This window comes from Puma concolor, chromosome B2, assembly GCF_028749965.1.
Source record: "Puma concolor isolate L17-30 chromosome B2, mPumCon1.1.hap2, whole genome shotgun sequence".
Classification (NCBI taxonomy): Eukaryota; Metazoa; Chordata; class Mammalia; order Carnivora; family Felidae; genus Puma; species Puma concolor.
Genome location: NC_141671.1, coordinates 50427828 through 50451871, shown reverse-complemented (window position 1 = coordinate 50451871; position 24044 = coordinate 50427828). Strand labels below are relative to the sequence as shown.

Here is a 24044-nt window from a genome sequence, read left to right as displayed (position 1 = left end):
CAACAAGTGTCGCCCTGCCACTAATACTTAAAAAGGTGCTACTATTAATATTTACCCACATGATTGATTGAATGTTGAGGGTATGTTTAAAATATGAGGTTCATAAGAGATAGGGGTAGACTCCCTAGAAGAACTAGAGGAGAAAGATTAAAGACTGAACCACAGCACCTTTACAGTTAGTAACTAGTAAATTAGTCATCTGCATCTCTATTTCCCACCGTACCAGTTTCTCATCCTTGGCACTATTGGTATTTTAGGTGAGATAATTTTTTGTTGTAGGGACTGTCCTGTGCAGTGAGGATATTTAGCAGCGTCCTTGCCTCTCTACCCACCACATGCCAGTAGCACTGCCATCTACCCACCTGTGACAGCCAAAAATGATTATTAATAGTGCCAAGTGTCCCCTGGAGGGCAAATCCTGGTTGAGAATCACTGCCCCAGGATACAGGCTGCGTGAAGGCATTGCCAATACTGATCTTGTTCCCGTCTGTGTCTCTAGCACATACCACAAATCCTGGAATATGGTAAACACTCAGTGAATTTTTCTTGAATAAATAAGTGAATCATAACTCTATAAATATGCAGTTTAAAGTGCTATAACATCCTAGTGAATTCAGCTGCCATTTCTTACAACAGTCTTTTGTGCCGCGTGTAACAGCCTTTCTATCTTCCAATTTATAGGTGGATTTCCTGTGAAGACCGACCAGTTGAAATTTATAAACTCTCCAAATTTAGTAGCATTTCCATTTCCTTATTCAGCAATTTTGGAAGACATGGATGGGTCTCTGTCTGGGAGAAATAGAAGTCATATTCTTGCTTCTATGGAAACCCTTCCAGCTTCTTGTTTGGTCAACGCAAGCTTCAGTCAGATTGTTCATGGCAGTGTCTGTGGGGAAGATGTTCACTTTCATCGTATGTCTATTGGTTTGTAAGTTGAATTAACCATACTGATCAGCTTGCCAGTGAGCATATCATTCAGGCTGTTGGGGTTGGGGCTGTTTATTGAAGGGATATTGTTTTCTATATCCTATTAAAAGTATTTAGTTAGATAAAAATGATATGAGAATACGCTTGACAGCTGTCAAATCATAAGTTTATGGTAGTTTGAGTCTTATTCAAATGACAGCTAACTTTCAATATTAGTGGACCAGATCACTTAGCCCATGACCTCTTATTGACATTTTGAGCTAATGGCATCTTCTTAAAAAGACTTGGAACCAACAGAGAATTTGAAAAGTAATTTTTTAACTTTCTAGTGGTATTTTATTTTTTTATTTTTTAAAAAATTTATATTTTTTAATTTAAATCCAAGTTAGTTAACATGTAGTATAATAAAGACTTTAGGAATAGAATTTTCGTGATTCATCACTTACATATAACACCCAGTGCTCATCCCAGCAAGTGTCCTTCTTAATGCTACTCATACCTTTAGCCCTTTCCCATATGCAACACCTTGCCAGCAACCCTCAGTTTGTTCTCTGTGTATATGAATCTCTTATGGTTTGTCTCTCTCTCTGTTTTTATATGATTTTTGCTTCACTTCCCTTATGTTCATCTGTTTTGTAACTTAAATTCCACATATGAGTGAAATCATATTTGTCTCTCTGACTTATTTAGCTTAGCATAATACACTCTAGTTCTATCCATCTTGTTGCAAATGGCAACATTTCATTCTTATTGATTGCTGAGTAATATCCCATTGTATATATCTACCACATCTTTATCCATTCATCAGTCAATGGACATTTGTGCTCTTTCCATACTTTGGCTATTGTCAATAGTGCTGCTGTAAACATTAGGGTGCATGTACCCCTTTGAATCAGCATTTTGTATCCTTTGAATAAATACCTAGTAGTGCAATTGCTGGGTCATAGGGTAGTTCGATTTTTAAGTTTTTGTTGAACCTCCATACCATTTTCCAGAATGGCTGCACCAGTTTGTATTCCTACCAATAGTGCAAAAATGTTTCTCTTTCTCTGCATTCTTGCCAACATCTCTTGTTGTCTGAGTTGTTAATTTTAGCCATTTTGGCAGGTGTAAGGTGGTATCTCATTGTGGTTTTGATTTGTATTTCCCTGATGATGAGTGATGCTGAGCATTTTTTTCATGTGTCTGTTGGCCATCTGGATGTCTTCTTTGGAAAATTGTCTATTCATGTCTTTTGCCCATTTCTTCACTGGATTATTTGTTTCTTGGGTGTTGAGTTTGATAAGTTCTTTATAGATTTTGGATACTAACCCTTTATCTGATATGTCATTTGCAACCATCTTCTCCCATCCCGTTGGTTGCCTTTTAGTTTTGCTGATTGTTTCCTTCACAGTGCAAAAGTTTTTATCTGGATGAGGTCCCTATAGTTCATTTTTGCTTTTGTTTCCTTTGCCTCTGGAGACATGTCGAGAAGTTGCTGTGGCCAAGATCAAAGAGGTTGTTTCCTGTTTTCTCCTCTAGGATTTTCATTGCTTCCTGTCTTACATTTAGGTCTTTCATTCATTTTGAGTTTATTTTTTTGTATGGTGTAAGAAACTGGTCCAGGGTCATTCTTCTTTCTGCATGTCATGTCCAGTTTTCCGAGCATGATTTGCTGAAGAGACTGTCTTTTTTTCCATTGGGTTTTATTTCCTGCATTGTCAAAGAAAGATATTTAAATCAGAAGTATTATTAAAAAATTCTTACAATGTCCATTCTCATTTATATACATGTACTCTCCCCAAGCTCTTTTTAAGTGTTCAGTATGCTCTGGGGAAGCAATTGATGATGCCTTCCTATTATTTGCAAAGTTGCTCCACTCCAGTTCATTTTCCTTGTTAATTTCATGAACTATTGGATTCGTACAATACATTTCCTATTAATATTGGAGCAAGGACTCCTTGGCTATGCTAGTCAAAGTACCATTAAGTCAGCAGCTAGGCTGTTTATAATGCATAATAGGATTGCTTCTGCCCTCTTTAATTTCCAGGTAATGATTGCTGAGTGTCTAGGGTTCTATCTTTTACCTATTTCAAATGCATTGCATATATTTAGCCACACTTCTTTCCTTCCATTGTTTTAAGTGTCCTAAGTGCATGAATATTAAGTCAAGTGATTCAGGCAGACCGTGTTGGCATCTTATTTAAACAGGTAAACTCCACAGTAAGTCAATGCCATCAGGACGGCACTAAGTCTGCATTTTGATTGCATATGGAATTAGTTTCCTGACATTCTCTTTTGGAAACCTTAGCAGTACAGTGCTAACATTGAATAGTCTTAAAATTCTCCGCTTTTGCCTTCTCGACTGTTTATTAGTCTATCAGATGTTAATGGGTCTAATTCTAGTGAGCAAAATAGCAATGTGGAGAGATGTATTTTCATTTCTAATCATTTCATTTGTGCAGTGCATACTTCCTGTTTTCATTCTCAAGGATGCATCCTGAGTATTATTGTTAGTTTAGTGATTTTGCCAAAGATGTTTTTAATGAATTGTTAGTTTAGTGATTTTGCCAAAGATGTTTTTAATGAATGAGATTTATAAAAGTTAGTGATGTATTTTTTATATGCCTTTCTTTTCAAATGGGAAAATTAATAGATTTGTGTAGTTAAAAAGAGCATGATGTGTTTGTATATTTATTTGAATGTGTTTTTGATATTCGTTTTTTATGCCTTACTTTGAGAACTACTGGAGACTGTCTCTTGGAAAGGTGCTAAGCAGGGGAGTAGGAGATACAGGCTTCCAGTTGTGGAATGAATAAGTCATGGGAATAAAAGGTATAGTACAGGGAACGTAGTCAATGGTATTTTAATAGCCTTGTATGGTGGCAGATGGTAGCTACACTTGTGGTGGACATAATGTACAGAGTTGAATCACTATGTTATATATCTGAAACTAATGTAACATCGCGTGCCAACTCTTTTCAAATAAAAAAAAACTTTAAAAATTGAAAAAGAAAGGTACTTAGTGATGTGATGTTAACAGGCTCTGCAGATATAATCTTGGCTAAGCTTTCATTCTTGGAAATATTCAGGACAGGATGCTTAGGTGGTTACCTTAACAGTAGGTTATGATCCCAGCACTCAGGGACTGACAAGGTAAAAATGGTGATAATCCTGATATAGTATTATGAGTAGATTCAAAAGAGTCTTACTAGGATGAACGACTTGTCTTGGTTTATCTGGAGTTCTCCTGGTTGTAAAATAGAAAATCTCATGTCTCGGCCTTGAGGAATCCAGGATGATTGGCTACCCTACTCCCTACACTTCTACTTAAAATTTTTCAGGTGCACCACAGGTCTATAGGCAAATGCCCAACTACCCCAAAATAGTCTCAGGGAAGTCTCAGAACACTCCCAATTATAAGTCTCTTGGAGCTAGTTTCCTTATCTCTAGGATAAGGGGACTGAATTCAATGATCTCTTGTGCTTTGCTAGTCAAAGTGCATCAGCATCACCTGGGAGCTCCTTAGACATGGGCCACCTCAGGTCCCACCACACACATCCTGAATCAGAATCACTAGGTGATTTTTATAAAAGTTTTAGGAGCACTGCTCTAAGGTCCTTCTAACTTTATTTTCCTATGATTCTATCTCTAGCTATTTGTACTTAGTGACTTGATCTCTGTCCCAGAGCATTATAACCTCATTAGGAACATGTCAGAGCTAATGAGCAATTTGAATTCAGCGTGGATACAAACTTTGCTGCATTTCATGGAGAAAGGATTAATTTGTTGTGCTATTTGCCCTGGAGCAAGCACCCTAAGAGTTGATTTACAAAGCTCCCACAGTCTTGATCTTTTGGGGTTGCATGTTGATGGAGATCTGATATGGCACAAGCCCCCTTCTGTCTTCACTCTCAGCTCTTACCTCCCTCCCCCTGCAAGAGGTCCCCCTGCCCAAGGGCAGGGCGTGAGGCCTCTTGGAGTTGCAAAAACAAGGCATCCATTCCCCTTTGCTAACAGCTAAGTGGCTGGAGTGTGATTTCTTCCTGGGAAGGCCCCCTCCATGGTCCAATTCCACTGAAAGTTTTTTGTTTGACATTGGGGACCTTGTATTTCTGTTTCTGTTTCTCACTACCTTATTTAGGTCTGATGTGTACTCATGTTTGTGGCACTTCCTTTTTTATCGTTTCCTCTGACTTGAACCATAACAGTTGAGTTGACAGAGATATATGCATATATTTGAAGTTGGTAATAATACTTTATAATCAGGGGAAGAAGAAATTCCCACCCTCTCCAAGGCAGTCTAGTTTATGTTTTGTTAAAATGACAATGTGCTTCATTCACATGACTGCTGCTTCTCTCTCTCACCAGTTGTAAAACATGCTTTCTATAGGAGCCACAGATCTTCTGGGTAGTGTTCTTTTCCCAGCTTCTATTACTTCAAGACTCATGCTATCAACCCCATCTTTCCTGACAAAACAGGGATGGTGTTAGCCCCATTGTGTAAGTCAGGACCTCATTTCAGAAAAATAGGTCAGCAACTGTTTTTCTCCAGAGGTCCCATCATGATGATGTGCCTCACGTTGTTCCTGGATGTATTGCTTCCCCTACATTTAGATAGATGTTTTCTTCAGAATAGGGATAATTACATGGAACAAAGATAATATTACCAAGAGTTTGTTGTGTGCTCCTTCCATATCTCCTTGATATAAGCTCTCCTCCCTGTCTCTTAAATGCTAACATTGGGGCACCTGGCTGGCTCAGTTGGTAGAGCTGGCAACTCTAGATCCCAGAGTTGTGAGTTCAAGTCCCATGTTGGTTTAGAGATCACTTAAAAAAATAAATGTTAATATTTGTTAGGGTTCTGTGCGGCACTTTCCCTTCTTCTCAAGTCATACTTTTCCAAGGTGATCTGGGTTATTTTACTTAGAGTGATGCTTCCAGACTTTTTTCCTCTAGTCTATACTGCTCTACTGAATTCCATACCCATTTATCCAATTGCCCTGAGGTTCTGCAGTGTCCAATGTTGTAGCCACTAGCCACAAATAGCTACGAAGCACTTAAAATGTGGCTAGTCCAATTGAGATGTACTGTAAGAGTAAATTATAATCCGTATTTCTAAGATGTCAGAGAAAAAAAAAAACAGAGATCTCAATAACTTGTTTATTTTTATTATGTTGAAATATTTTGGATAGAGTAGGTTAAATATATTAAAATTAATTTCACCTGTTTCATTTTAGTTTAAAATATTTTTTAAGTTTATTTATTTATTTTTAGAGAGAGAGTACAAGTGGGGAAGGGCCAGAGAAAGAGGGACAGAGAGAGAATCCCAAGCAGGCTCCACACTAACAGCGTGAAGCCCGAGGTGGGGCTCGAACTCACGAACTGTGAAATCATGAAGTGAGCCAAAATCAGATGCTCAACTGACTGAGCCACCCAGGTGCCCTCATTTTACTTTTTTAATGTGGCTTCTATAAATTTAAGATTATACTTGTGCCTTGTGTTCATGGCTTCTATTATATTTCTATTGAGCAAAAATGCTTTAATGTTTCCACTAGAGTATATACTAGCCATCTCAAATTTGACTTGTTAGAACTGAATTTTTGTTCTTTATCCATAGATTGTTCCTCTCTGGATATTGAGGCTTCCTGGGTGTTCAGGCAAATGCTTCAGTCATCTAAACCAGAAGCGTGGAGTCATCCTTGACTCATCTTTTACCTCATTTTCCACATACATCACCTGCCAAGTCTTGTCCATTTTATCTCTTAAAATAAAAAATCCCTCTTCAGTCTTTGTACTTCTCTCCATCCCAAGTTTCCCACTCTGCTTCTCTCACCTATTGGATGACAACAGCCTGTTAGCTTGCTGTCTTGCTGTGACCTCATCCTTGAACTTTGTAAATGCAGATCTGGTCTTGCCATCCATTCATTCCTTTGCTTAGAACTTTTTAAGAGCTTCCAGTGCCTCTCAAAGACAATCCCACAGTGTTACTGTCTCACAGGTCCTTCATGGCTTGCTCCCTGTTTATAGTTGTAGCATCATCTCTCAGTGCTTTGCCATCCCTTCCATACATCCTATGCCTCAGCCACACTCAACTTCTCTGTGCCTTTCAGTTCATAAGGTTCAGTTTCTGTGAACTCAGCATGAAGGTTATTTTCTTGAGTAAGCTTCCCTGAGTTTCCTGAACAGGTTTTGCTATCCCTGCTGTGTTTGGCTATCTATATTTGCTCTGCCCGATACTCAAAGGTCCTGTATAGCTCTATAAATTGTCCACCTCTTGTAGATGGTAAACAGGGCAGGAATAGGGCTTAGTTGTTTGTTTGTTCAAATTACAGTGCCCAGTATCATGCTGAACACATAGTGACTCAATAAAATTAGTATTTAATAAATGAATGTAAGTCAAAAAAATTATTGACTTCCTCAAATTTTCCTCTAATGTCCTTACTGTCCATTTCTCTGTTAGGACATGTTTATGAGGAGTTCATGGCACTCAACTTTTGTTTTGGAGACCCAAGTTTAAAATACTATCCTGTCTTTATTTCCAAACTCCTAGGAACATGTAATATTTAAGAATGTTCTTTTATAATGTCTTCTAGGCTTTTGCTTTCCTGAAGCTTTCAGTTGGCCAGATGATGCATTTCAACAGCTGATTCCTTCTTTTCTCTATCCCCACCCACCCCTACTGAATTAGTAGTTTGCCTGCCGTTGCAGCTGTTTTCTTTCCCTGGTGTTTTAGATGCATTTGTTGTAATGGGGAGAATAGGAACTCAACCCTCACAATTACAATCTGGGAATTATTACTATTAGTAGTAGTACTAGTAGTAGTAGTAGTAGTAGTCGTCGTCATCATCGTTGTCTAGAGCACTCTACAGGTATTTCATTTGTCATGGACTTATTCAAATATCAATAAATCAAACCATGGTCTCTCTCTAATCATTCACTCTATTGAGTGTGGGACAAATTAAAAGAGTTTATAAGACATTGCAGGTTGGCCAACCAGTCCCTCTAAATTTATAAGATGTACATAAAATAGTTAGGACACAAGCATGTATTTGAAATTATTTTTAAAAGACTAAAGAATAGAGAAGTAAGAGTTATTTGTGGGTACAAGTCATAACTGCCCCCCACTTCCTAAGAAGTATTTTTCTGGAGAAATTACTTTCTTTGCTTCAGTTCTCACATCAATAAAATGGACATAATGGTATTTATCTCACAAGGTCATTGCCTGGCATATAGTGAGTACTTAATAAATGTCATCTGTAAAAAGACATATTTTATGTCTATTTTACAGCTGTAATTTACAAAACAACATATAAATATACTGCTGACTGAATAAAATACTATCGATTTTATGTTTCTGAGCAACAAATGCCTGGCAAGGGAATTAAGTAAGCTCAAATGTAACTTAATCCAATTCTTCAAAAATAAGGAATACTTTCCAACAGTTATGTGATGTTCTACTGATCCAGCAAAACCTTCCAGCTAATCATAGAATTTGGAGTCATTGAGGACATTCTTTGATTCATTGTGCCCCAATACCTTCTTTTTCTTTCTTCCTACTTCTGGAAAAGAAAAGGTTAAAGTTCTTGTTGATCACCTTGATTCTTAGATCTTGCTTAATATCCTCTCCTGTAGTGCTTGCGTTCAGTTTTTACCTATGTAACTGCTGTTAATGTGTCAGTGTTCAAAGTATAAGGCACCCCCTGCCTCTGTGAATGCAAAAGTAAAGAAGAGTTCAAATGGAAATTTTGGCCTAGCTTTTCCTTTAATAATCGCCTAACTCTGTTTCCTAGGGATAAAGGCATAGCATTGCTAATGGTATCTTTTCAGTCCTCAAAAGAAAAAAAAAGTGAGACAGGAAAATTCCAAGAAGTATTATCCTTTCTTATCAGCAGAGGTTACAGAAATAAAATAGAAAAAGATCTAAAACTCATAACAGACCTCAGACTGAGAAATATCATCAACAATACTACATGGTTATTAAATTTCATGAATAATAAAGGGGCACAGTAGTGTGCTGGTAAATGTTTAACAACTAGCTCTCTAGAATAAAAAGCCCTGATTTGTAGCATTTGCCCAATTTCATGGTGAAAATACTCTCCTATGACCTATTCATTCCTACTGATGGTAGGTATGCTGTCACTGAACACAGCCTTGGGTTGAGTGGCTGGCAAAGTTCATGAGTAAGCATTGGTCAGTTCCACCACAGCCCCTGGTATGTGTGTGTGTTTAGAAAAGGGAAGATAAATTTGTTTGTTTATTGATTGGTTTATGAGAGAGCATGTGTGCACATATGCACGTGAGCAAAGGAGGACTAGTAAGAGAGAAAGAGAATCAGAAGTGGGCTAGGAGCTATCAGCACAGAGCCCCATGATGTGGGGCTAGAACTCATGAACCATGAGATCATGACCTGAGCCAAAATCAGGTACTTAACTGCTTAAGTGACTGTGACAACCAGGCCCCCCAGGAAGACAAGTTTCTTAGTCTAACTCCCTACCTGATATATAGTAACATTGTTTTTCAATATCCCTGACAAGTGGTTGTTTACTCCCTGAGGGCATAACTCCAATGGTGATATTCACATGTTCTGAGGTAGTCATTCTGGCTGAATTCAACAGATGGAGAGAAGAGATGCAGTAGTGTATGAAGGGTTATTTTAGGTAGGATAGTTGGCATCTATTTCTTCTCTTCATAGATTAAGATATAATGAGAAGTATTGTCCTAAGTGTGCTGTAAAAACTATAGACACTACCTTTGAGGAGATATTAGGTTGATTCCAGGGCTTCTCTAAAATACATTATTATTGCTTCAGCCAACTCTGAAAAAAGACAAACAGAAATAGAGACCCACAAAGTCATGATGGAGTGATGTTGGGGTACACCCATCAGAAAGACAAGGATTATTAAATCATATGGCTTCCTCTCTGCTTACCAGTTCTATTTTGTATGTGAATACGAGGATTATTTTTTCTTTAATTTTTTAATGTTTATTTATTATCGAGAGAGCATGAGCATGGGAGGGGTAGAGAGAGTAGGAGACATATAATCTGAAGCAGGCTCCAGTCTCTGAGCTGTTAGCACAGATCTCGTCGCGGGACTCGAACTCACAAACCAGGAGATGATGACCTGAGCCAAAGTCAGAAGCTTAACTGACAGCCACCCAGGCACGCACCCCTGTGAATTCGAGGATTATTTAAAAGTTTGGGGTAAAGACTTAATGTGGCTTTCTTCCTCTTTTTAGGTGTCTTACTCAGAAGGAGAAATATTTTTAGGTGTTTCTTAATAAGGGTATATAAGGGGCGCCTGGGTGGCGCAGTCGGTTGGGCGTCCGACTTCAGCCAGGTCACGATCTCGCGGTCCGTGAGTTCGAGCCCCGCGTCAGGCTCTGGGCTGATGGCTCAGAGCCTGGAGCCTGTTTACCATTCTGTGTCTCCCTCTCTCTCTGCCCCTCCCCCGTTCATGCTCTGTCTCTCTCTATCCCAAAAATAAATAAACGTTGAAAAAAAAATTTAAAAAAAAAAAAGGGTATATAAAAATTATTGGTACATATAAAATATTACTGGATGGTGCCAGTTCAGAGGTAGGATGATGGATTTCTGACAAAGACTTGTTATGAGCTCAATGTATTTTAAAGGGTGCTCAAGCAGTGCTTTGTCACACACAAAAAATGTTGGCTGTGCTCAAAATTTTGATTTTGTCCTCTTTGTGCAGTAAAAGATGAGAGTGACAGCAGTAAGCACGGATATTCAAGAGATGCAGCACCATTTGAGGCTAGTTATTAGGATGTGTCTGGCTTAGGAGATGTGTAATTACAAGGGGTTTATTTCACAATTGTTCTGAATTGAGAGCATTTAGAGCTCAATGCAGTGTTTGTCTTAATACAGAGATATGGACCCTCAGGAAAAGTAAGCTAATGGTAAACACAAACCAGGGAGTTAATATTTGTTCTCATTGGTATTGTTGATTGCCTAACAAATCCTTTGTGGGCAGTATACATTCAACAGTTCTACACAGTATATGGGCACTAAATTACAAAACTGTTTATGCGACTAGTATTTTATATTGGTACTTAGGCTGGGAAGTTTTATCAAGCGATAGTGCTATATTTCTAAAGGAAAATATCCCTTAATTAAAAACAAGCTTCGTTATTAAAAAAAAAAAAAAAGAATAAAACTTAAGGCACCCCTTTGAACCGGAAAAGGAAAGGAATGGTTTGTAGTTCTTTTGTCTTTTTGATTATACCCAGAGCTGTTGCTGATGCAGAGGTAAGGGTTAACATTTAAAATGGACTGGTTGCCTCCTGATTTCTTGCACATAAAGCCATGAGAAGTTCAGGGAGAGACTTCTTCCCCTAGTAATGAAGCTCTCTGCTGCTAATGGCCCATGCAGACTCCCTTGGCTCCTCCAAATTAGAAATACTTTTGTGCTCCTTTGCTTCATTAACAGTAAAGAGAGGGAGATTGGTGGCTATTTAGGGCACAGGGAAATTGGTGGCTATTTAGGGCAAGTGAAAATTGTAGTCATTATGGTTGGTAAATTCTCTTCATGGTGTTCTTCGAGTCTTGATGTTCTTTTGGTGCTTTTCAGAAGAGCCCACCATTGTCACTTCTGGCATTTGGCCTAGAAGGATAGGAGCTGATTTGACTTTGGAGTTTTGGCCCCCAGTGATGGTCAACACAAGGCATCTTGCCTATGGGGAGATGGGTGTTTGACATTTTAAATTTGTTTTCGGAATGCACCATTTCCACTACCAGTTGTAATAAAGGTATATTTGATAACCTCCCTCTCTACATGGATTGAATTACACGAAGATGGTGCTGCCCATGAGTACCTGTAAAACTGCATCCCACGTAAGCTTTAGTTGAGATGGATGGAATGGCATGGGAGAGTCAGGGCAATGCATGAAGAAGGAAGAGGAAAGGATAATTTAGTATCACAATGTGCTATGATGGGTCTCTGGTTGATCAGACAGTTAGCATAAGATTATTGGATGCTGCTTAGAAGGACAAGGGCATCAGAAGGAAGGTACAACTGTCCCAGAGACAAACATAACTGAATTAATGTTAGTATGTAGTGGGTTTACAATATTTGAGGAGGAGGTCATGTTTATAAGAGCTTTTGGAAAATGGAGAGTATGGTCTAAAAAATGACTCCTTCAATAATTGGAGTTACAAACAATAGAACCAGGAGAAATTGTACCCTAAATATTGATTTATAAATGTGATACTGTTAGAAAGTTGAGAATTAATTCTAGTCAAAATTATCAGGAAGATTCTTGGGGCCACATCACTGAAATTAAGAAGCATTTGTGGAAATATCTACCCTGTTGATTTTTCTTTTAATTTTTAGAATTTTTAATGTTTTTTTAAATTTTAAATTTGAGAAAGAGAGAGCAGGGGAGGTACAGAGAGATGGAGACACAATCTGAAGCAGGCTCCAGGCTCCCAGCTGTTAGCACAGGATTTAAACTCAAGAGCAGTGAGATCATGACCTGAGCCAAAGTCGGACGCTCAACCGACTGAGCCACCCAGGCACCCCCCAATTGATTGGTTAAAAAAGTTTATTTATTTATTTTGAGAGAGACAGAGACAGAGTGAATGAGGGAGTGGCAGAGGGAGAGGGAGACAGAGAATCCAAGGCAGGCTGTATGCTACCAGCATAGAGCCAGATGCAGGGTTTGAACTCGTGAAACCATGATACTTGCAGAATCTCAAATACTCAGAATCATTCTGTGGACTGTGAGGAATCCCACTTTACATACTGATCACTATACCTGCTGCAGCCAACCTCTCTACCTCTTTGGTATTTCTTGGTTCCAACTTTATCTCTTCTTAACATATTTGTTTTACATTTATTTCTCATAAGACTCTTTTTAAAATGCATTGGTTGGGCCACATTGTGCTGGATCATCTCCTGGGACTCTGGGATGCACGGTTTTAATTGGAGGCATAGAGAGTCATGACGACTGAGGACAAATGGCTAGAAAATACAAGGAAGAAAAGTTAGCTTTCTAAAGATTGCCTAAAGATTAAAATCTACAAGTAAACTCCATAAATGTAATGATCTTCTATGGGAGGATATGAATGTCTCATAACTAGTGGAAGGGACAGGCAGAAATTTGGAGGGAATTTTTGCAATGGATTGGAAGTTAGGATAGATGGCCTTTATGTCCATTCTAAAAATACGAGTTTAGGATTGTTCTTTAGTTCCAGTCTGCATCCTCGTATACATATGAAAAATGCTAAATATCCCAAGCCCAAGGACAGAAAATCCCCCTCCAAAACTTCTAAAGGTTCAGTTAATGCTGCATAGGGAAATCTGGTGAAAGAGTAGTTTTCTTTCTCCCTCAAATTTCTGAGCATTTTAAAATTCCTTTCATTTTATTAATTAATGAATGAAAGAAACACATTTATTCTTACAAGAAGTATGTATAAAATACTGCATTTCCTGGGCCAAGGATCTATACCATGAAAAGTTTTGAGTGTGTTTTTAAATGACCAAATACCGTGGATACATTGCTAAACATTAAAATAAATAATACAGAATGGCAAATCTGGCACATATGAGGTTCTTTTTTTAAATGAGCTGTGAGTAGATATTACTGGGCTTAGTGGTGATGACTGAATACATATATTATCTCTAAGTTTCACAGTAGATATATATCAAAGATACATACTGTTGTTGCCTCCATTTTAGAAAAAGCAAACTAAATCCTAAAGAGGGTCAGTAATTTGCCCAAATTCATCTATCTAGTGTATGCAAATATAGATTCCCAATTTATACCCATTTGACCATAGTACCCAAGCATTTAACACTAAAAACAGTTTTCTTTCTATAAAATGCACTGGATTGTAAATTGGCTTTGGATATGCTCAGGCCACACCTTACTTTGAAAACCCAACATCCTCCTTTGTCTCATTTCCCTCCAGTTTGAGAATTTAGTTATCTGCCTGCAGCAAAATGCCACAGTTGAAGATTCTCATGAAAATCAAACCGAAGGGGGAAGGACAGTCATAATGTGTATTGATTTTTTTTTTTTAACTTTTGCCTCTTATTTTCTGTCCACTTTGACTTTCTTTTAGGGTCTTAGCATGTGGCTAAATCTTTTTATGTTCTAGTGAAGTCTTAAAAATCACTTTCTGTATAATTTGTAGAAATTAATAAATTTCTAGTTCTACCTTGTGACATTCATAATAATTTTGCTGTACTCTGCCTCAATTTCCTCATTTGCTAAAATGCACTTCTAGAAATGCTTTATATAAATTAGGAAGTTGGCACCAGCTGTTTTGGAGAGAGTTCATCCATTCACTCTTCTTTCATGTAATAAACATCATTTGAGTGCCCATAGGTGTCGGCCCTGTGCCAGGGTAGAGGATACTAAAAAGGAGAAAATATCTCTAACTTCAAGATCTCACAGTCTATGTTAATAAACAAAAAAATCCAGCACTAGGTGGGAGTAAGCACTGGGAATTGAGCAGGCACGCAGGAGAGGAGCCAGGTCATCTCTTCTTTCTGGGGAAGGTGATTGGAAGGCTACTGAAGCCATTTTTACCAGGTGGTTGGAGGTGGGCTTCTGAGAGTCTAGGCACGTTAAGTTCTGGGTCTGAGTCATTGCCCCAATAAAAATATTTAATAACTATATGATATGTTTTCTGATGCTGATAAAATTGGTCTAGGGCAAAAATCAGCCCAGGGACAATTCTTTATGAAAATGCTATTATATATTCTTGGCTATATGAAGTCATTAAGATGGCATTTATTAGTGGACTCATCTGAGTATTACTACCTTCAACCTACTAGACCAGTGGAATGCACTAATGATGTCTTCCCACTGGGCTATTTTGACCCACAGAGTGCTTACTAAAAGTTCCATGGATACACAGACAAGATAGCTCAAGACACACATGGGAAGAATAGAAGATGAATTACCACTGATGGGAGAGGAGTGGATTAGATCCAGAATGGACAAATAACTCACAACTCATTTTTTTTCTTTTTAAACTACCCTAGAGCTAATGCTCCAGATGTTCCTTATGATTTAATCATGACTGACAGCAGAAATAAGACAACCATAGTCAATTATGTACGTGACACATTGTCTAACCCTTATGGCTGGATGGCTCTGCTCTTGGATCAAGAGACTTACTCAGTGCAGTTTGAGAACCCTTGGATCAACAGATCTCTGCAGGTAACCCCAGGAATTCATTTACTGGTATGGACCATTTCCCAGGGATTCTTATCTTTTTTTTCTATGAAATAGCAGTTTGCAGGTATTAGCATCTTCTGGTACTGATAACTAAAACCACCACAGCATTTTGGCCTAGTGAATGTAATCTGAGTATAAGATATGGTGGTGGGGCGCCTGGGTGGCGCAGTCGGTTAAGCGTCCGACTTCAGCCAGGTCACGATCTCGCGGTCCGTGAGTTCGAGCCCCGCGTCGGGCTCTGGGCTGATGGCTCAGAGCCTGGAGCCTGTTTCCGATTCTGTGTCTCCCTCTCTCTCTGCCCCTCCCCCGTTCATGCTCTGTCTCTCTCTGTCCCAAAAGTAAATAAAAAACGTTGAAAAAAAAAATTTAAGATATGGTGGTTATTGTTTATTCTATTTTTTAAACTTGAAAATTTCTGAGTCTGTTTGAATCTTACTTTGAATAACAGAATGGTTATACCTGAAATTTTAACTTTATTAATACAATGAAAAACATCTGCTAAGCCTCCTATAGAATTATATTATTATAATATTAGGGATTAAGAACCAATCTTCTCCAGGGAAAAGAACCAATTTCCTCCTGGAGAACCAATTTTCTCCAGGGAGAAGTGTTTGTAGCCCGAGAAAATGTCTTAACAAAACATTTTTACAATGCATACTGCCACCTTGTGGTCAAAGATTAACTTGCACATGAAGGTCTGGACCTTCATTGGGGTTGGTTGAAAGAGTCAAATGGTTAGGGGCATCCAAGATAGGAATAGCCATGTGGAAAGTGGGTGCATTTTTATGAAAAAAAGATAATCCAATGGATTTCTTTATGCTCATCTTCTTCCTTTTAATGCATTTCTTTCTTCCTGTCTCCTCATATATATTCTTAGGGTCATGAGATCAGGTCTGACTTGGGACATAGTTTAAGGCAGAATCTCCTTTGATCCTCTCTCTAGCAACCCTTCCCACCCTTCCCCTACCTTCTCAGAAAGGACAGCTATTTCCTTCCCTTGAGGTTCCCAGGAGAACATCTTGGAGAATTTTCATGAGGTGAAGGCAGCAGAATGATGACTCGGGAGGTGAATACCCTTGTGTCTATCCTGGTGCAGTACTCCCCTGCTTTGTGGTGTGGGGCAAGTTACTGAACCTTTGTCTGCCTCAGTGTCCTCATCTGTAAAATGGGGCAGTAATAGTAACACAGGGAGTTGTTGAAAGATTGGATGTCTTGGTATGAATAGAACTTGAGCATGTAGCAAATGCTCCAACAGTGCTAGCTTATTCTATTATAAATGGATGGCCCTACTATCATTGCCTGCCTCTTTAGGTGATGGGAAAAAGTGGAAAAGAATTCTAGATCTGGCTCTGTATCTCACGGCAGTTTGACCTGGGACAAGTCAATTCACTTGTCTTGTTTTTCTTCTCTGTTAGTTGAGGTTGTTAAACAAGAGAAACTTATAGAGTCTTTCTGTCCTCATGTTCTAAGATTCTGTAGCTCTGGTTATGAATTTATTATGGAGTGGATTTAAATAAGCCTATTTTCTGCAAGAAGAGTAGTCTGGGTGTGAACTGCTGTGTTTCTAACCTACTCCACTTGCTTTCTTTGTATCTATTTTCTGGGGAAAGCCTTCCTTATTAAATGAGCATTATTGTATTGTTCTCTCACTTAAAGTACTCAGCAACGTTTGGCAACTTTGCGCCTGGGAATTACCTCCTGCTTGTGCACACAGTCTCGTGGCCTTACCCTGACATCCTCATAAGGTGTGGGAGTCGGGTAGGGCAGTCCCTTCCATCTCTGCCATCACCTGGTCAGGACCAAGGTTGTGACTGGTTCTTCAATACCCAGTTGAGGCAACTCACCTATCTGGGTAAGTATAACTGGATGAGAATTTTGAGGGCACACAGTGGGAAACCACCATTCACTCTCCAATTCTAAACGTTTGTGGTATGAAGTTATGAGGAACTGGAGGGGAGAGCCGTGTGTTGCAGTGAAATGATTGGACTCTGAAATCTGACAGCTTGGGCAGTTGTCCTGAGTTCCGTGTCCCTTCTCCTTGTGCCTAGCCATATATCCACAGAGTCTGATCTACACTTGAGCTCAGGGACTATTAAATTTTAATAGCACCAGAGAGGGGAGTATGGTTAATTCTCTGGTATTTTAAGTCTTTGCCGAATGGATTGTTGTATATTTTATTTGCACTGAATTGTACCATTCAAATTTTATTTCTGATTTGATCAACCATAAACTATAAAAATTCAGGATGGACAGAGATCCCTGAGACTGTTTTACCACTAAAGCTGAATGCAGCCATTAAGTAAGAGCAAATAGGTGACATAAACTTTAACTGTGACAAGGTTCACTTGATATATATTCTGGAAGAGAATTTTAATTTCAAATTGTTTTTTCTATTTCTTAGCATGCTTGTGAAGAGTCTGTCTTGTCTATTGGTCAGATTTTGTTCATGAACTGCAAACTTTAAATGGCCACATAAACCAAATGTGGTAAAGGAATATTTGTGGCATAAAGAAAATCAAGTCATGCAACTACAGATCTTCTTCTCCTTTGCTATCCTTATTTATTGAATTAATGGCAAGTTGTACTATTAAGCTGTTTATTCACATATATGGTTTAAGTGCACATCTGTGTAAGTATGCATATTTATATATAGATGTACAGCTGTGTGCATATATGAGCGTATATATGATATAGATGCATTTTTCATTTAAAACATTTTTATTACGTAGATAGCCTTTATTAATTAACAAAATTCTTTGTATCAGAATAACCTAGGGTCTCCACCTTTAAATGATAGGAGTTGGAAAAGGGACAGGAAATCACAGAGGGTTAGTTGGTTGATTAATAAACATGGAGACTGTAGGTCCTTAGGAGGATCCCCAGTGCTCTATGCAGTGGTTTCTGTGGTCATTTGTGCCACCTGTATCCTCTGAGTGAATGGGTGGGTAGGTGGCTGGTGCTACTTCTGTTCTCATTTCTGGGCGGTCCAGTGAGGATGTGAGGATTCAGGGGGAACTGAGTGTTGTTCTGCTCCTCGGTGGTGGTGTCCTGTGCAGCTGTGTTGGATTGGGTGGGTTTGGTTATGATTTTGGATATCCTTTCCGTAAAGTTTGCATTATTGCTGGAAAGCTAATAAGGCCATGATGGCAGTGAGGTAGTTGCTGCTGGTACCTCACCAAGACCCCGAGCAATAGTGTTCTGGCTCTTTGCCAATTAGTTTGTCACTTCCGTTTAATTGTTTTTTTTGGACCACGTGACTTTATAGGTCTGGGTCCTAATTGTTTTTTTGGACCATGTGACTGGGATAATTTACATAAAATATATTTCGTCTAAGAGGAGAACATAAGTCAAGACCTCACAGTTTATGTGGATATATTCCTGATATTTAAAAAAAATTATATGGGGAGCGTGGTTTATACAGAAGTTTCATTTTATTATAGTGAAACTGCTTGACCTCTTTCAGGTCCATTGAATTTCCTGCCAGGGGTGGGGGATGGAGAGACCATGCTCCTTTTCCTGGCTAGCTTTGCGTTCAGAGTGCTGCTTCACTGACAGCTGGCTGTGTTTCATTAATTTGTTGACCACTTCTAAGCGGACCATCTTTTGTATTGTTTGTTTGCAACCTTACCACACATCCCTCAGGATAGGAAGTTAAAAAAAAATCACAATTATCCCTGTTTCCTCCATTTGGCTGCTTTGTGTGTGATTGTGAAGATACCTGACTCATCTTAGACTCGGTTGAGAAAAGAAAAAAATCAGAACCCAGGCATTCTAGCTCCTGGCTATAGCTCTCCCCACTAGAGTGTGCTGCCTACTAAATAATCATTGATCACTGACCAAATAGGGTGGGGAGTGCTAGGCAGGGTTGTGGGAGAAAACTTCTCATTGATCCCCAGTGCCAAAAAAACAAAAAGTCCTGCACACATAATACATGTTGAGAGTATTGCTCTTCTCTGTGAAAGCAAGTTTTGTCTTTCTTTAGCAAATGTGTCTTTATGGAATGTAGGTTCTTTCGAAAGCTCATGGCCAGAGCTTACGGTTTAGGGCTTTAATCAGTGGCTGGCTATTTCACCTGGGGCGCACAATTATAAATGCTCCATGTCTCAGTGGCTTCAAGTATACGACGAGGTTAAGAATATCTACTTATCTCTTGGAATTGTGTACAAAACACCCAGATATCTTCAAATGTGATTAGTATACCCTGTTACTTTACTACACATTTTCTCAGTAGATTATTTCTCTAGATTTTTTTTTTTCCTAGAAGATTAGCAATGCCACATACCTTGAACTTAGCGTACATGTCATGACCTTTCTGAAATGGTCTCATTCCATTTTCCTTGACTAGATTTTATAAGAAAACTGAGATTCATGATAACATGACATATATGATATATTGTTTTCGTGTTCAAAATTTAATACCACTTAAGCAATTGTTACCCATAGAATAAGATAACGTAGCTCATTTAAACATATCTTTTAAGAAGATTGGTTAAGGTTGCCTTTCTAAAGCCCCTGAGAATTTTGCCTAATAAGCCACTTGTGGAACAGACCATAGCAAAATACTCGTGTTCTATAGTTTGTGGTAGGACCATGAGGAGCAACGTTTGATGTGAGAAATGGTGCCAAATGGTTCCAAACTGTAACTTCTATGACATGCTTGGGAATGGGGAAGACTGCAGGATAAGCGTTCTTTTATATTTTCAGAGTCAGAGTCAAATCCAGCAAGCCCATTTTTTCTGTTTATGCGATTTGATGAACTAGCAGCTCCCATCTCTGCCTTCCAGAGCCAGTTCCCCACTGCCTCTTTCCCTGCTGTTTTTCCAGGGATGTTTCAGTTCATGGTTAACTATTTTTATTTTTTAGTTACATTAACGCTATGAAATAATTAGTCAGCTAATTAATCTGGTTTACAAGCTTTGTAGGATTCTTCAGCTGTCAGTCAGGCCCAGGCCTGAGGCCTACATCTAGTCTCAGCTCTCTTGCCCATGTGATTCCCGTTGCCATGGCTACTGGCTACATCTGCTGACACCCCACTCTCTATTTATTGCTTAATTAAGAATTTCACGCTCAGCCCTTATCTGCCTCTAAGAACAAGCGCACACTGTTAAGAAATTCCAAATTTAGGCCCAGGCACAAGGAGAGCCTTTCTTGCAGGCTTGGCTGGATGGAGCCTCTCTAACGATCTTCTCGGCATCCCAGCCGCCACCCTTCAATCAAAAATCATTAAATGGGGCAGAGATAATGAGCATGTAGCATATCAAAAGAAGGATGTTTGCTTGGTCCAAAGGAGGAAAGGCTGCTAGACCCCATGCTCAGATCCACTTCAAAGGGAGATGAGACTGCTCATCACTGGGGCCTGATAAAGCCTCATTTGTTCTGGGCTTGACTTATGAAAAAGGTCTGGTGTGTCAGGGTCCCGTCTCACAGACGCGGGATCCCCCGACCACTTGCCTCCACCTCTACCAGCCCCCTACCCCGCCCCGCCCTGGCCTTCCGCACACTCGTGTGTCAGCACTCAGGCAGCTGGGTCCCCCCAAAGCATCAGGCGGAGCGTATAATCACTGACTCTCCACTCACAATGGCCACTTGTAGGGGGGTGGCCAGGAGGAGGCCTTCATCACAATAGGAACACAATTATTGCAGCTGCTAGGGAGGGCTATGCTTCTTCCTGTAGGAATATAATAGGACTTGCCCCAAAAGGGAGGAGAAGGCTAGGGGGAGGTGATGGGGGTTGAGAGGGGTGGAGGAAACCATCTTGAGTTGATTATTCATATTCTGACTCTTGGAAGCCCGATGTGGAGCCAGTGGGGTTCCAGCAGCTGCTCGTGCACAGTCCTCTCCTAATAATTGTACATTCTGTCAGGGGTCAACTTACTTTTGACCCTGTCCTTTTATATCACGAAAAGGCTCTTTAGGGCAAACTGTTGGGTTGTGGCAGGGTGCATTAAACGCCCACAGCCCCTTACCCTTGCTTTCTCCTCCACCCACCCAGCAGCCGGTGATAAATTCATGTCAGATGCTGAGCCATTCACAGTTGCCCTCCCGGGTTCACACAGCCCCGCTCTCGCAGCAGAGATGCAGCCGGGCTGGATATTGTGTGAGGCGGCAGCTGAGCCAGCGCCTGTGAGGCGCAGAGGCTCCTGCCTACCACCTTCTTCTGATCTGATGGAAAAAAAGACATGTCTAGCCAGGCTGGCCAGTGCCTGTCTCCAAACGGCCCCCTCGCCAAGATAAAGGCAGGCTGTTTGGCAAGAAGCCGGGCCTGTGTTCCACGATGGCAAGAGGGCTGTAGACAGAAAGACAGATGGATCTTATTGTGTGCACCAGTTGTCCTGAAGAAGTCAAGTCACATCACACAGAAGGCTCAGAAAAGATGCTGTTAACCTGGGAGATCCTGAAAATAAGGAGTGTCTGTCTTTCTGAGGTTGTGGCCAGGAGATCATGGGTACCTCCTGGGTTTCTGTCTTCTCAAAGAGCTCAGGGCTCGGGGATTAGGGCAGGCTGCTGCCTACATCCTTCTGTTGTTCAGCTGGTCCAGAAGACCCCCAACAACTCCTTGGGAAGGAATTCTGTTAGCATCTGTGGAGGAGAGAGGACTCAACTTGCTCCCCCGAGCATTTTGGGAGGCTTTTATAAGCAGAGCAGAATCATAATCCTTTGAAACTCTGCCGCCATTCCCATGCTGAGGCCCTCTAAGGCAATCCATAGCATTCTAGTTAATAAATTAATTTACATTCTTATAGAAAACTCATTCCCCAAAGATCCCCAAGGATTTTTGCCAGTAATATAGAGGATTGACTTTGGGGACCTGCACTAACCTTTATGGCAAAAATATAGAGAATGGAACAGGAGCTGGCGATATGAAAAGAGACTTTGCCTGTCCGTTGCAAGAAACTTCTTTCCAAAAGGAAAAGGAAGGAAAAAAAGGAGAAAAGGAAAGAAAAAAGCAAGAAAGGAAAACTTAGAAGTCAGAATCAAATACTTTTTCTAGGAATCACTCAGATGAAGGAGCTAATTCTTAGGGATGCTGGTGGCTAGCCCTAGTTCATGTAGGGAATGGGTAGTGCAACCAGTATTCAAAGTCAGCCTTTTTGACTCTAGTTTGGTGCTTTTTCTAGTATACTAGTGTTTTGGGTATTTTTTAATGTCTATTTATTTATTTTTGAGTGAGAGACAGTGAACACAAGTGGGGAGAGGGGCAGAGAAAGAGGGAGACAGAATCTGAAGCAGGTTCCAGGCTCTGAGCTGTCAACGCAGAGGCCAGCACTGGGCTCGAACTCAAGAACTGTCAGATCATGACCTGAGCCAAATTAGGGCGCTCAACTGACTAAGCCACCCAGGTGCCCCATTATTGTTTGTTTGTTTTAATATAAGCTCATGTGTGTACCCTTGTAAACCAATTCTTTTCCCCCCTATTTATAGGAAAAACGTGTACTTATTGAGGGCTCTATACTTCCTAAATTTAGGTATTTGAATACCGTCTTCACCATTTGTCACATCCTATGCCTCTTGTACCTTTATTTTCCTAAGATTTGTCTTAAATCAATTCCTGCACTGTCTTATTTTTAAAACCTAACCTCATTTTAAGCAATAATATCCATAAAATCATGGGTTCAATGACCTAGTTGCTTTTTCTAAAATTCAGTAACATTCATAGCTATTAAAGTAAAACACTGATGCTACTAAAATCATTACCTCACATTTTATATTTTGAGAATATAATGTGATCTGCAAATTTTTGGTATAATTGATGAAAAGTAAGAAATGTGAACACAGGGATCTCTTTTTTATCTGGGTATCTTTCCTCACTTGCTAAGAACACCTGCTCCGGAGAACAAACCACATTTTTGAGAGAAGTTGTAAAATTCCTCAGTTCAGGGCTTTTTATTTTATTTATTGTATTATTTTTAAAATATTTGTCTGTTTGTTAATTTATTTATTTAGAGGGTGGGGGAAGGGGCAGAGGAAGAGAGGGAGAGAGGATCTTAAGCAAGCTCCATGCCCAGCATGGAGCCCAACACAGGGCTTAGTCTCAAAACCATGAGATCATGACCTGAGCCAAAAATTGAGAGTTGGACGCCTAGCTGACTAAGCCCCCTAGGTGCCCCTTTTAAGGCTTTTTAAATATGTGTCATGGGCAAACAGCTGGAATGCTTGTTTCCAGGCCCCTCCCTTGGAAGTTCTGCTTCTGTAGATCTACACAGAATCCAGGACATGACAGATGCCCCATACAAGTGTGGCAGGCATCACTGAGTCACAATAACAATCGTTATTGTTTTCTGAGTTAATTAATGAAGGTTTAATTGCTCTAACTCTCAGGACTGTAGTTAATGTAGATATTAGATATGTCTATTGTGTCTTTTTTTTTAATTTTTTTTTAACGTTTTTATTTTTGGGACAGAGAGAGACAGAGCATGAACGGGAGAGGGTCAGAGAGAGGGAGACACAGAATCTGAAACAGGCTCCAGGCTCTGAGCTGTCAGCACAGAGCCCGACGCGGGGCTGGAACTCATGGACTGCGAGATCATGACCTGAGCCTAAAGTCGGCCGCTTAACCGACTGAGCCACCCAGGGGCCCCATGTTGTGTCTTGAATAAGTTCTTTTACACCTAAAAAAATTTATATCCTTCCATGAATGAAAGCTTTTGGGGATAGTGGAAGACTCAAAGATGATCACAGGATTTTCATATAATGTTTCTGTGAAGGATTTTAAAAGATCCTGTGTTAAAAGGGCCAAGGTGGTTGTGTTGCTGCCCCTGTGAAGCTGAAATCAGATGAAAGTATGGTCCTGTGAATCAAGCTTTAGCTACCAGGGACCAGTAATTCTCAATGGTTAAGAGAAAAAGGCTAATTTCTGGGGTGTGTGGTCACGTTTGCTGAACAGGGAGGGAGACACAGAGCAGGAGTGTACAGGTGTGCAAGATAGATTTGGG

At 39.8% G+C, this 24044-nt stretch overlaps 1 protein-coding gene across 8 annotated transcripts in view; it reads left to right on the top strand.

Moving 5' to 3' along the window:
- The window catches only part of PKHD1 (PKHD1 ciliary IPT domain containing fibrocystin/polyductin), a 494091-nt gene that overhangs the window by 233003 nt on the left and 237044 nt on the right, over positions 1-24044 (top strand). For all 8 annotated transcript variants that reach the window (XM_086707056.1, XM_086707061.1, XM_086707057.1 and 5 more), the window contains 3 exons: positions 682-928; positions 14916-15093; positions 16768-16963. In XM_086707056.1, the coding sequence (XP_086563182.1) occupies positions 682-928; positions 14916-15093; positions 16768-16963 (621 nt within the window). The remainder of the gene's footprint in view (positions 1-681; positions 929-14915; positions 15094-16767; positions 16964-24044) is intronic.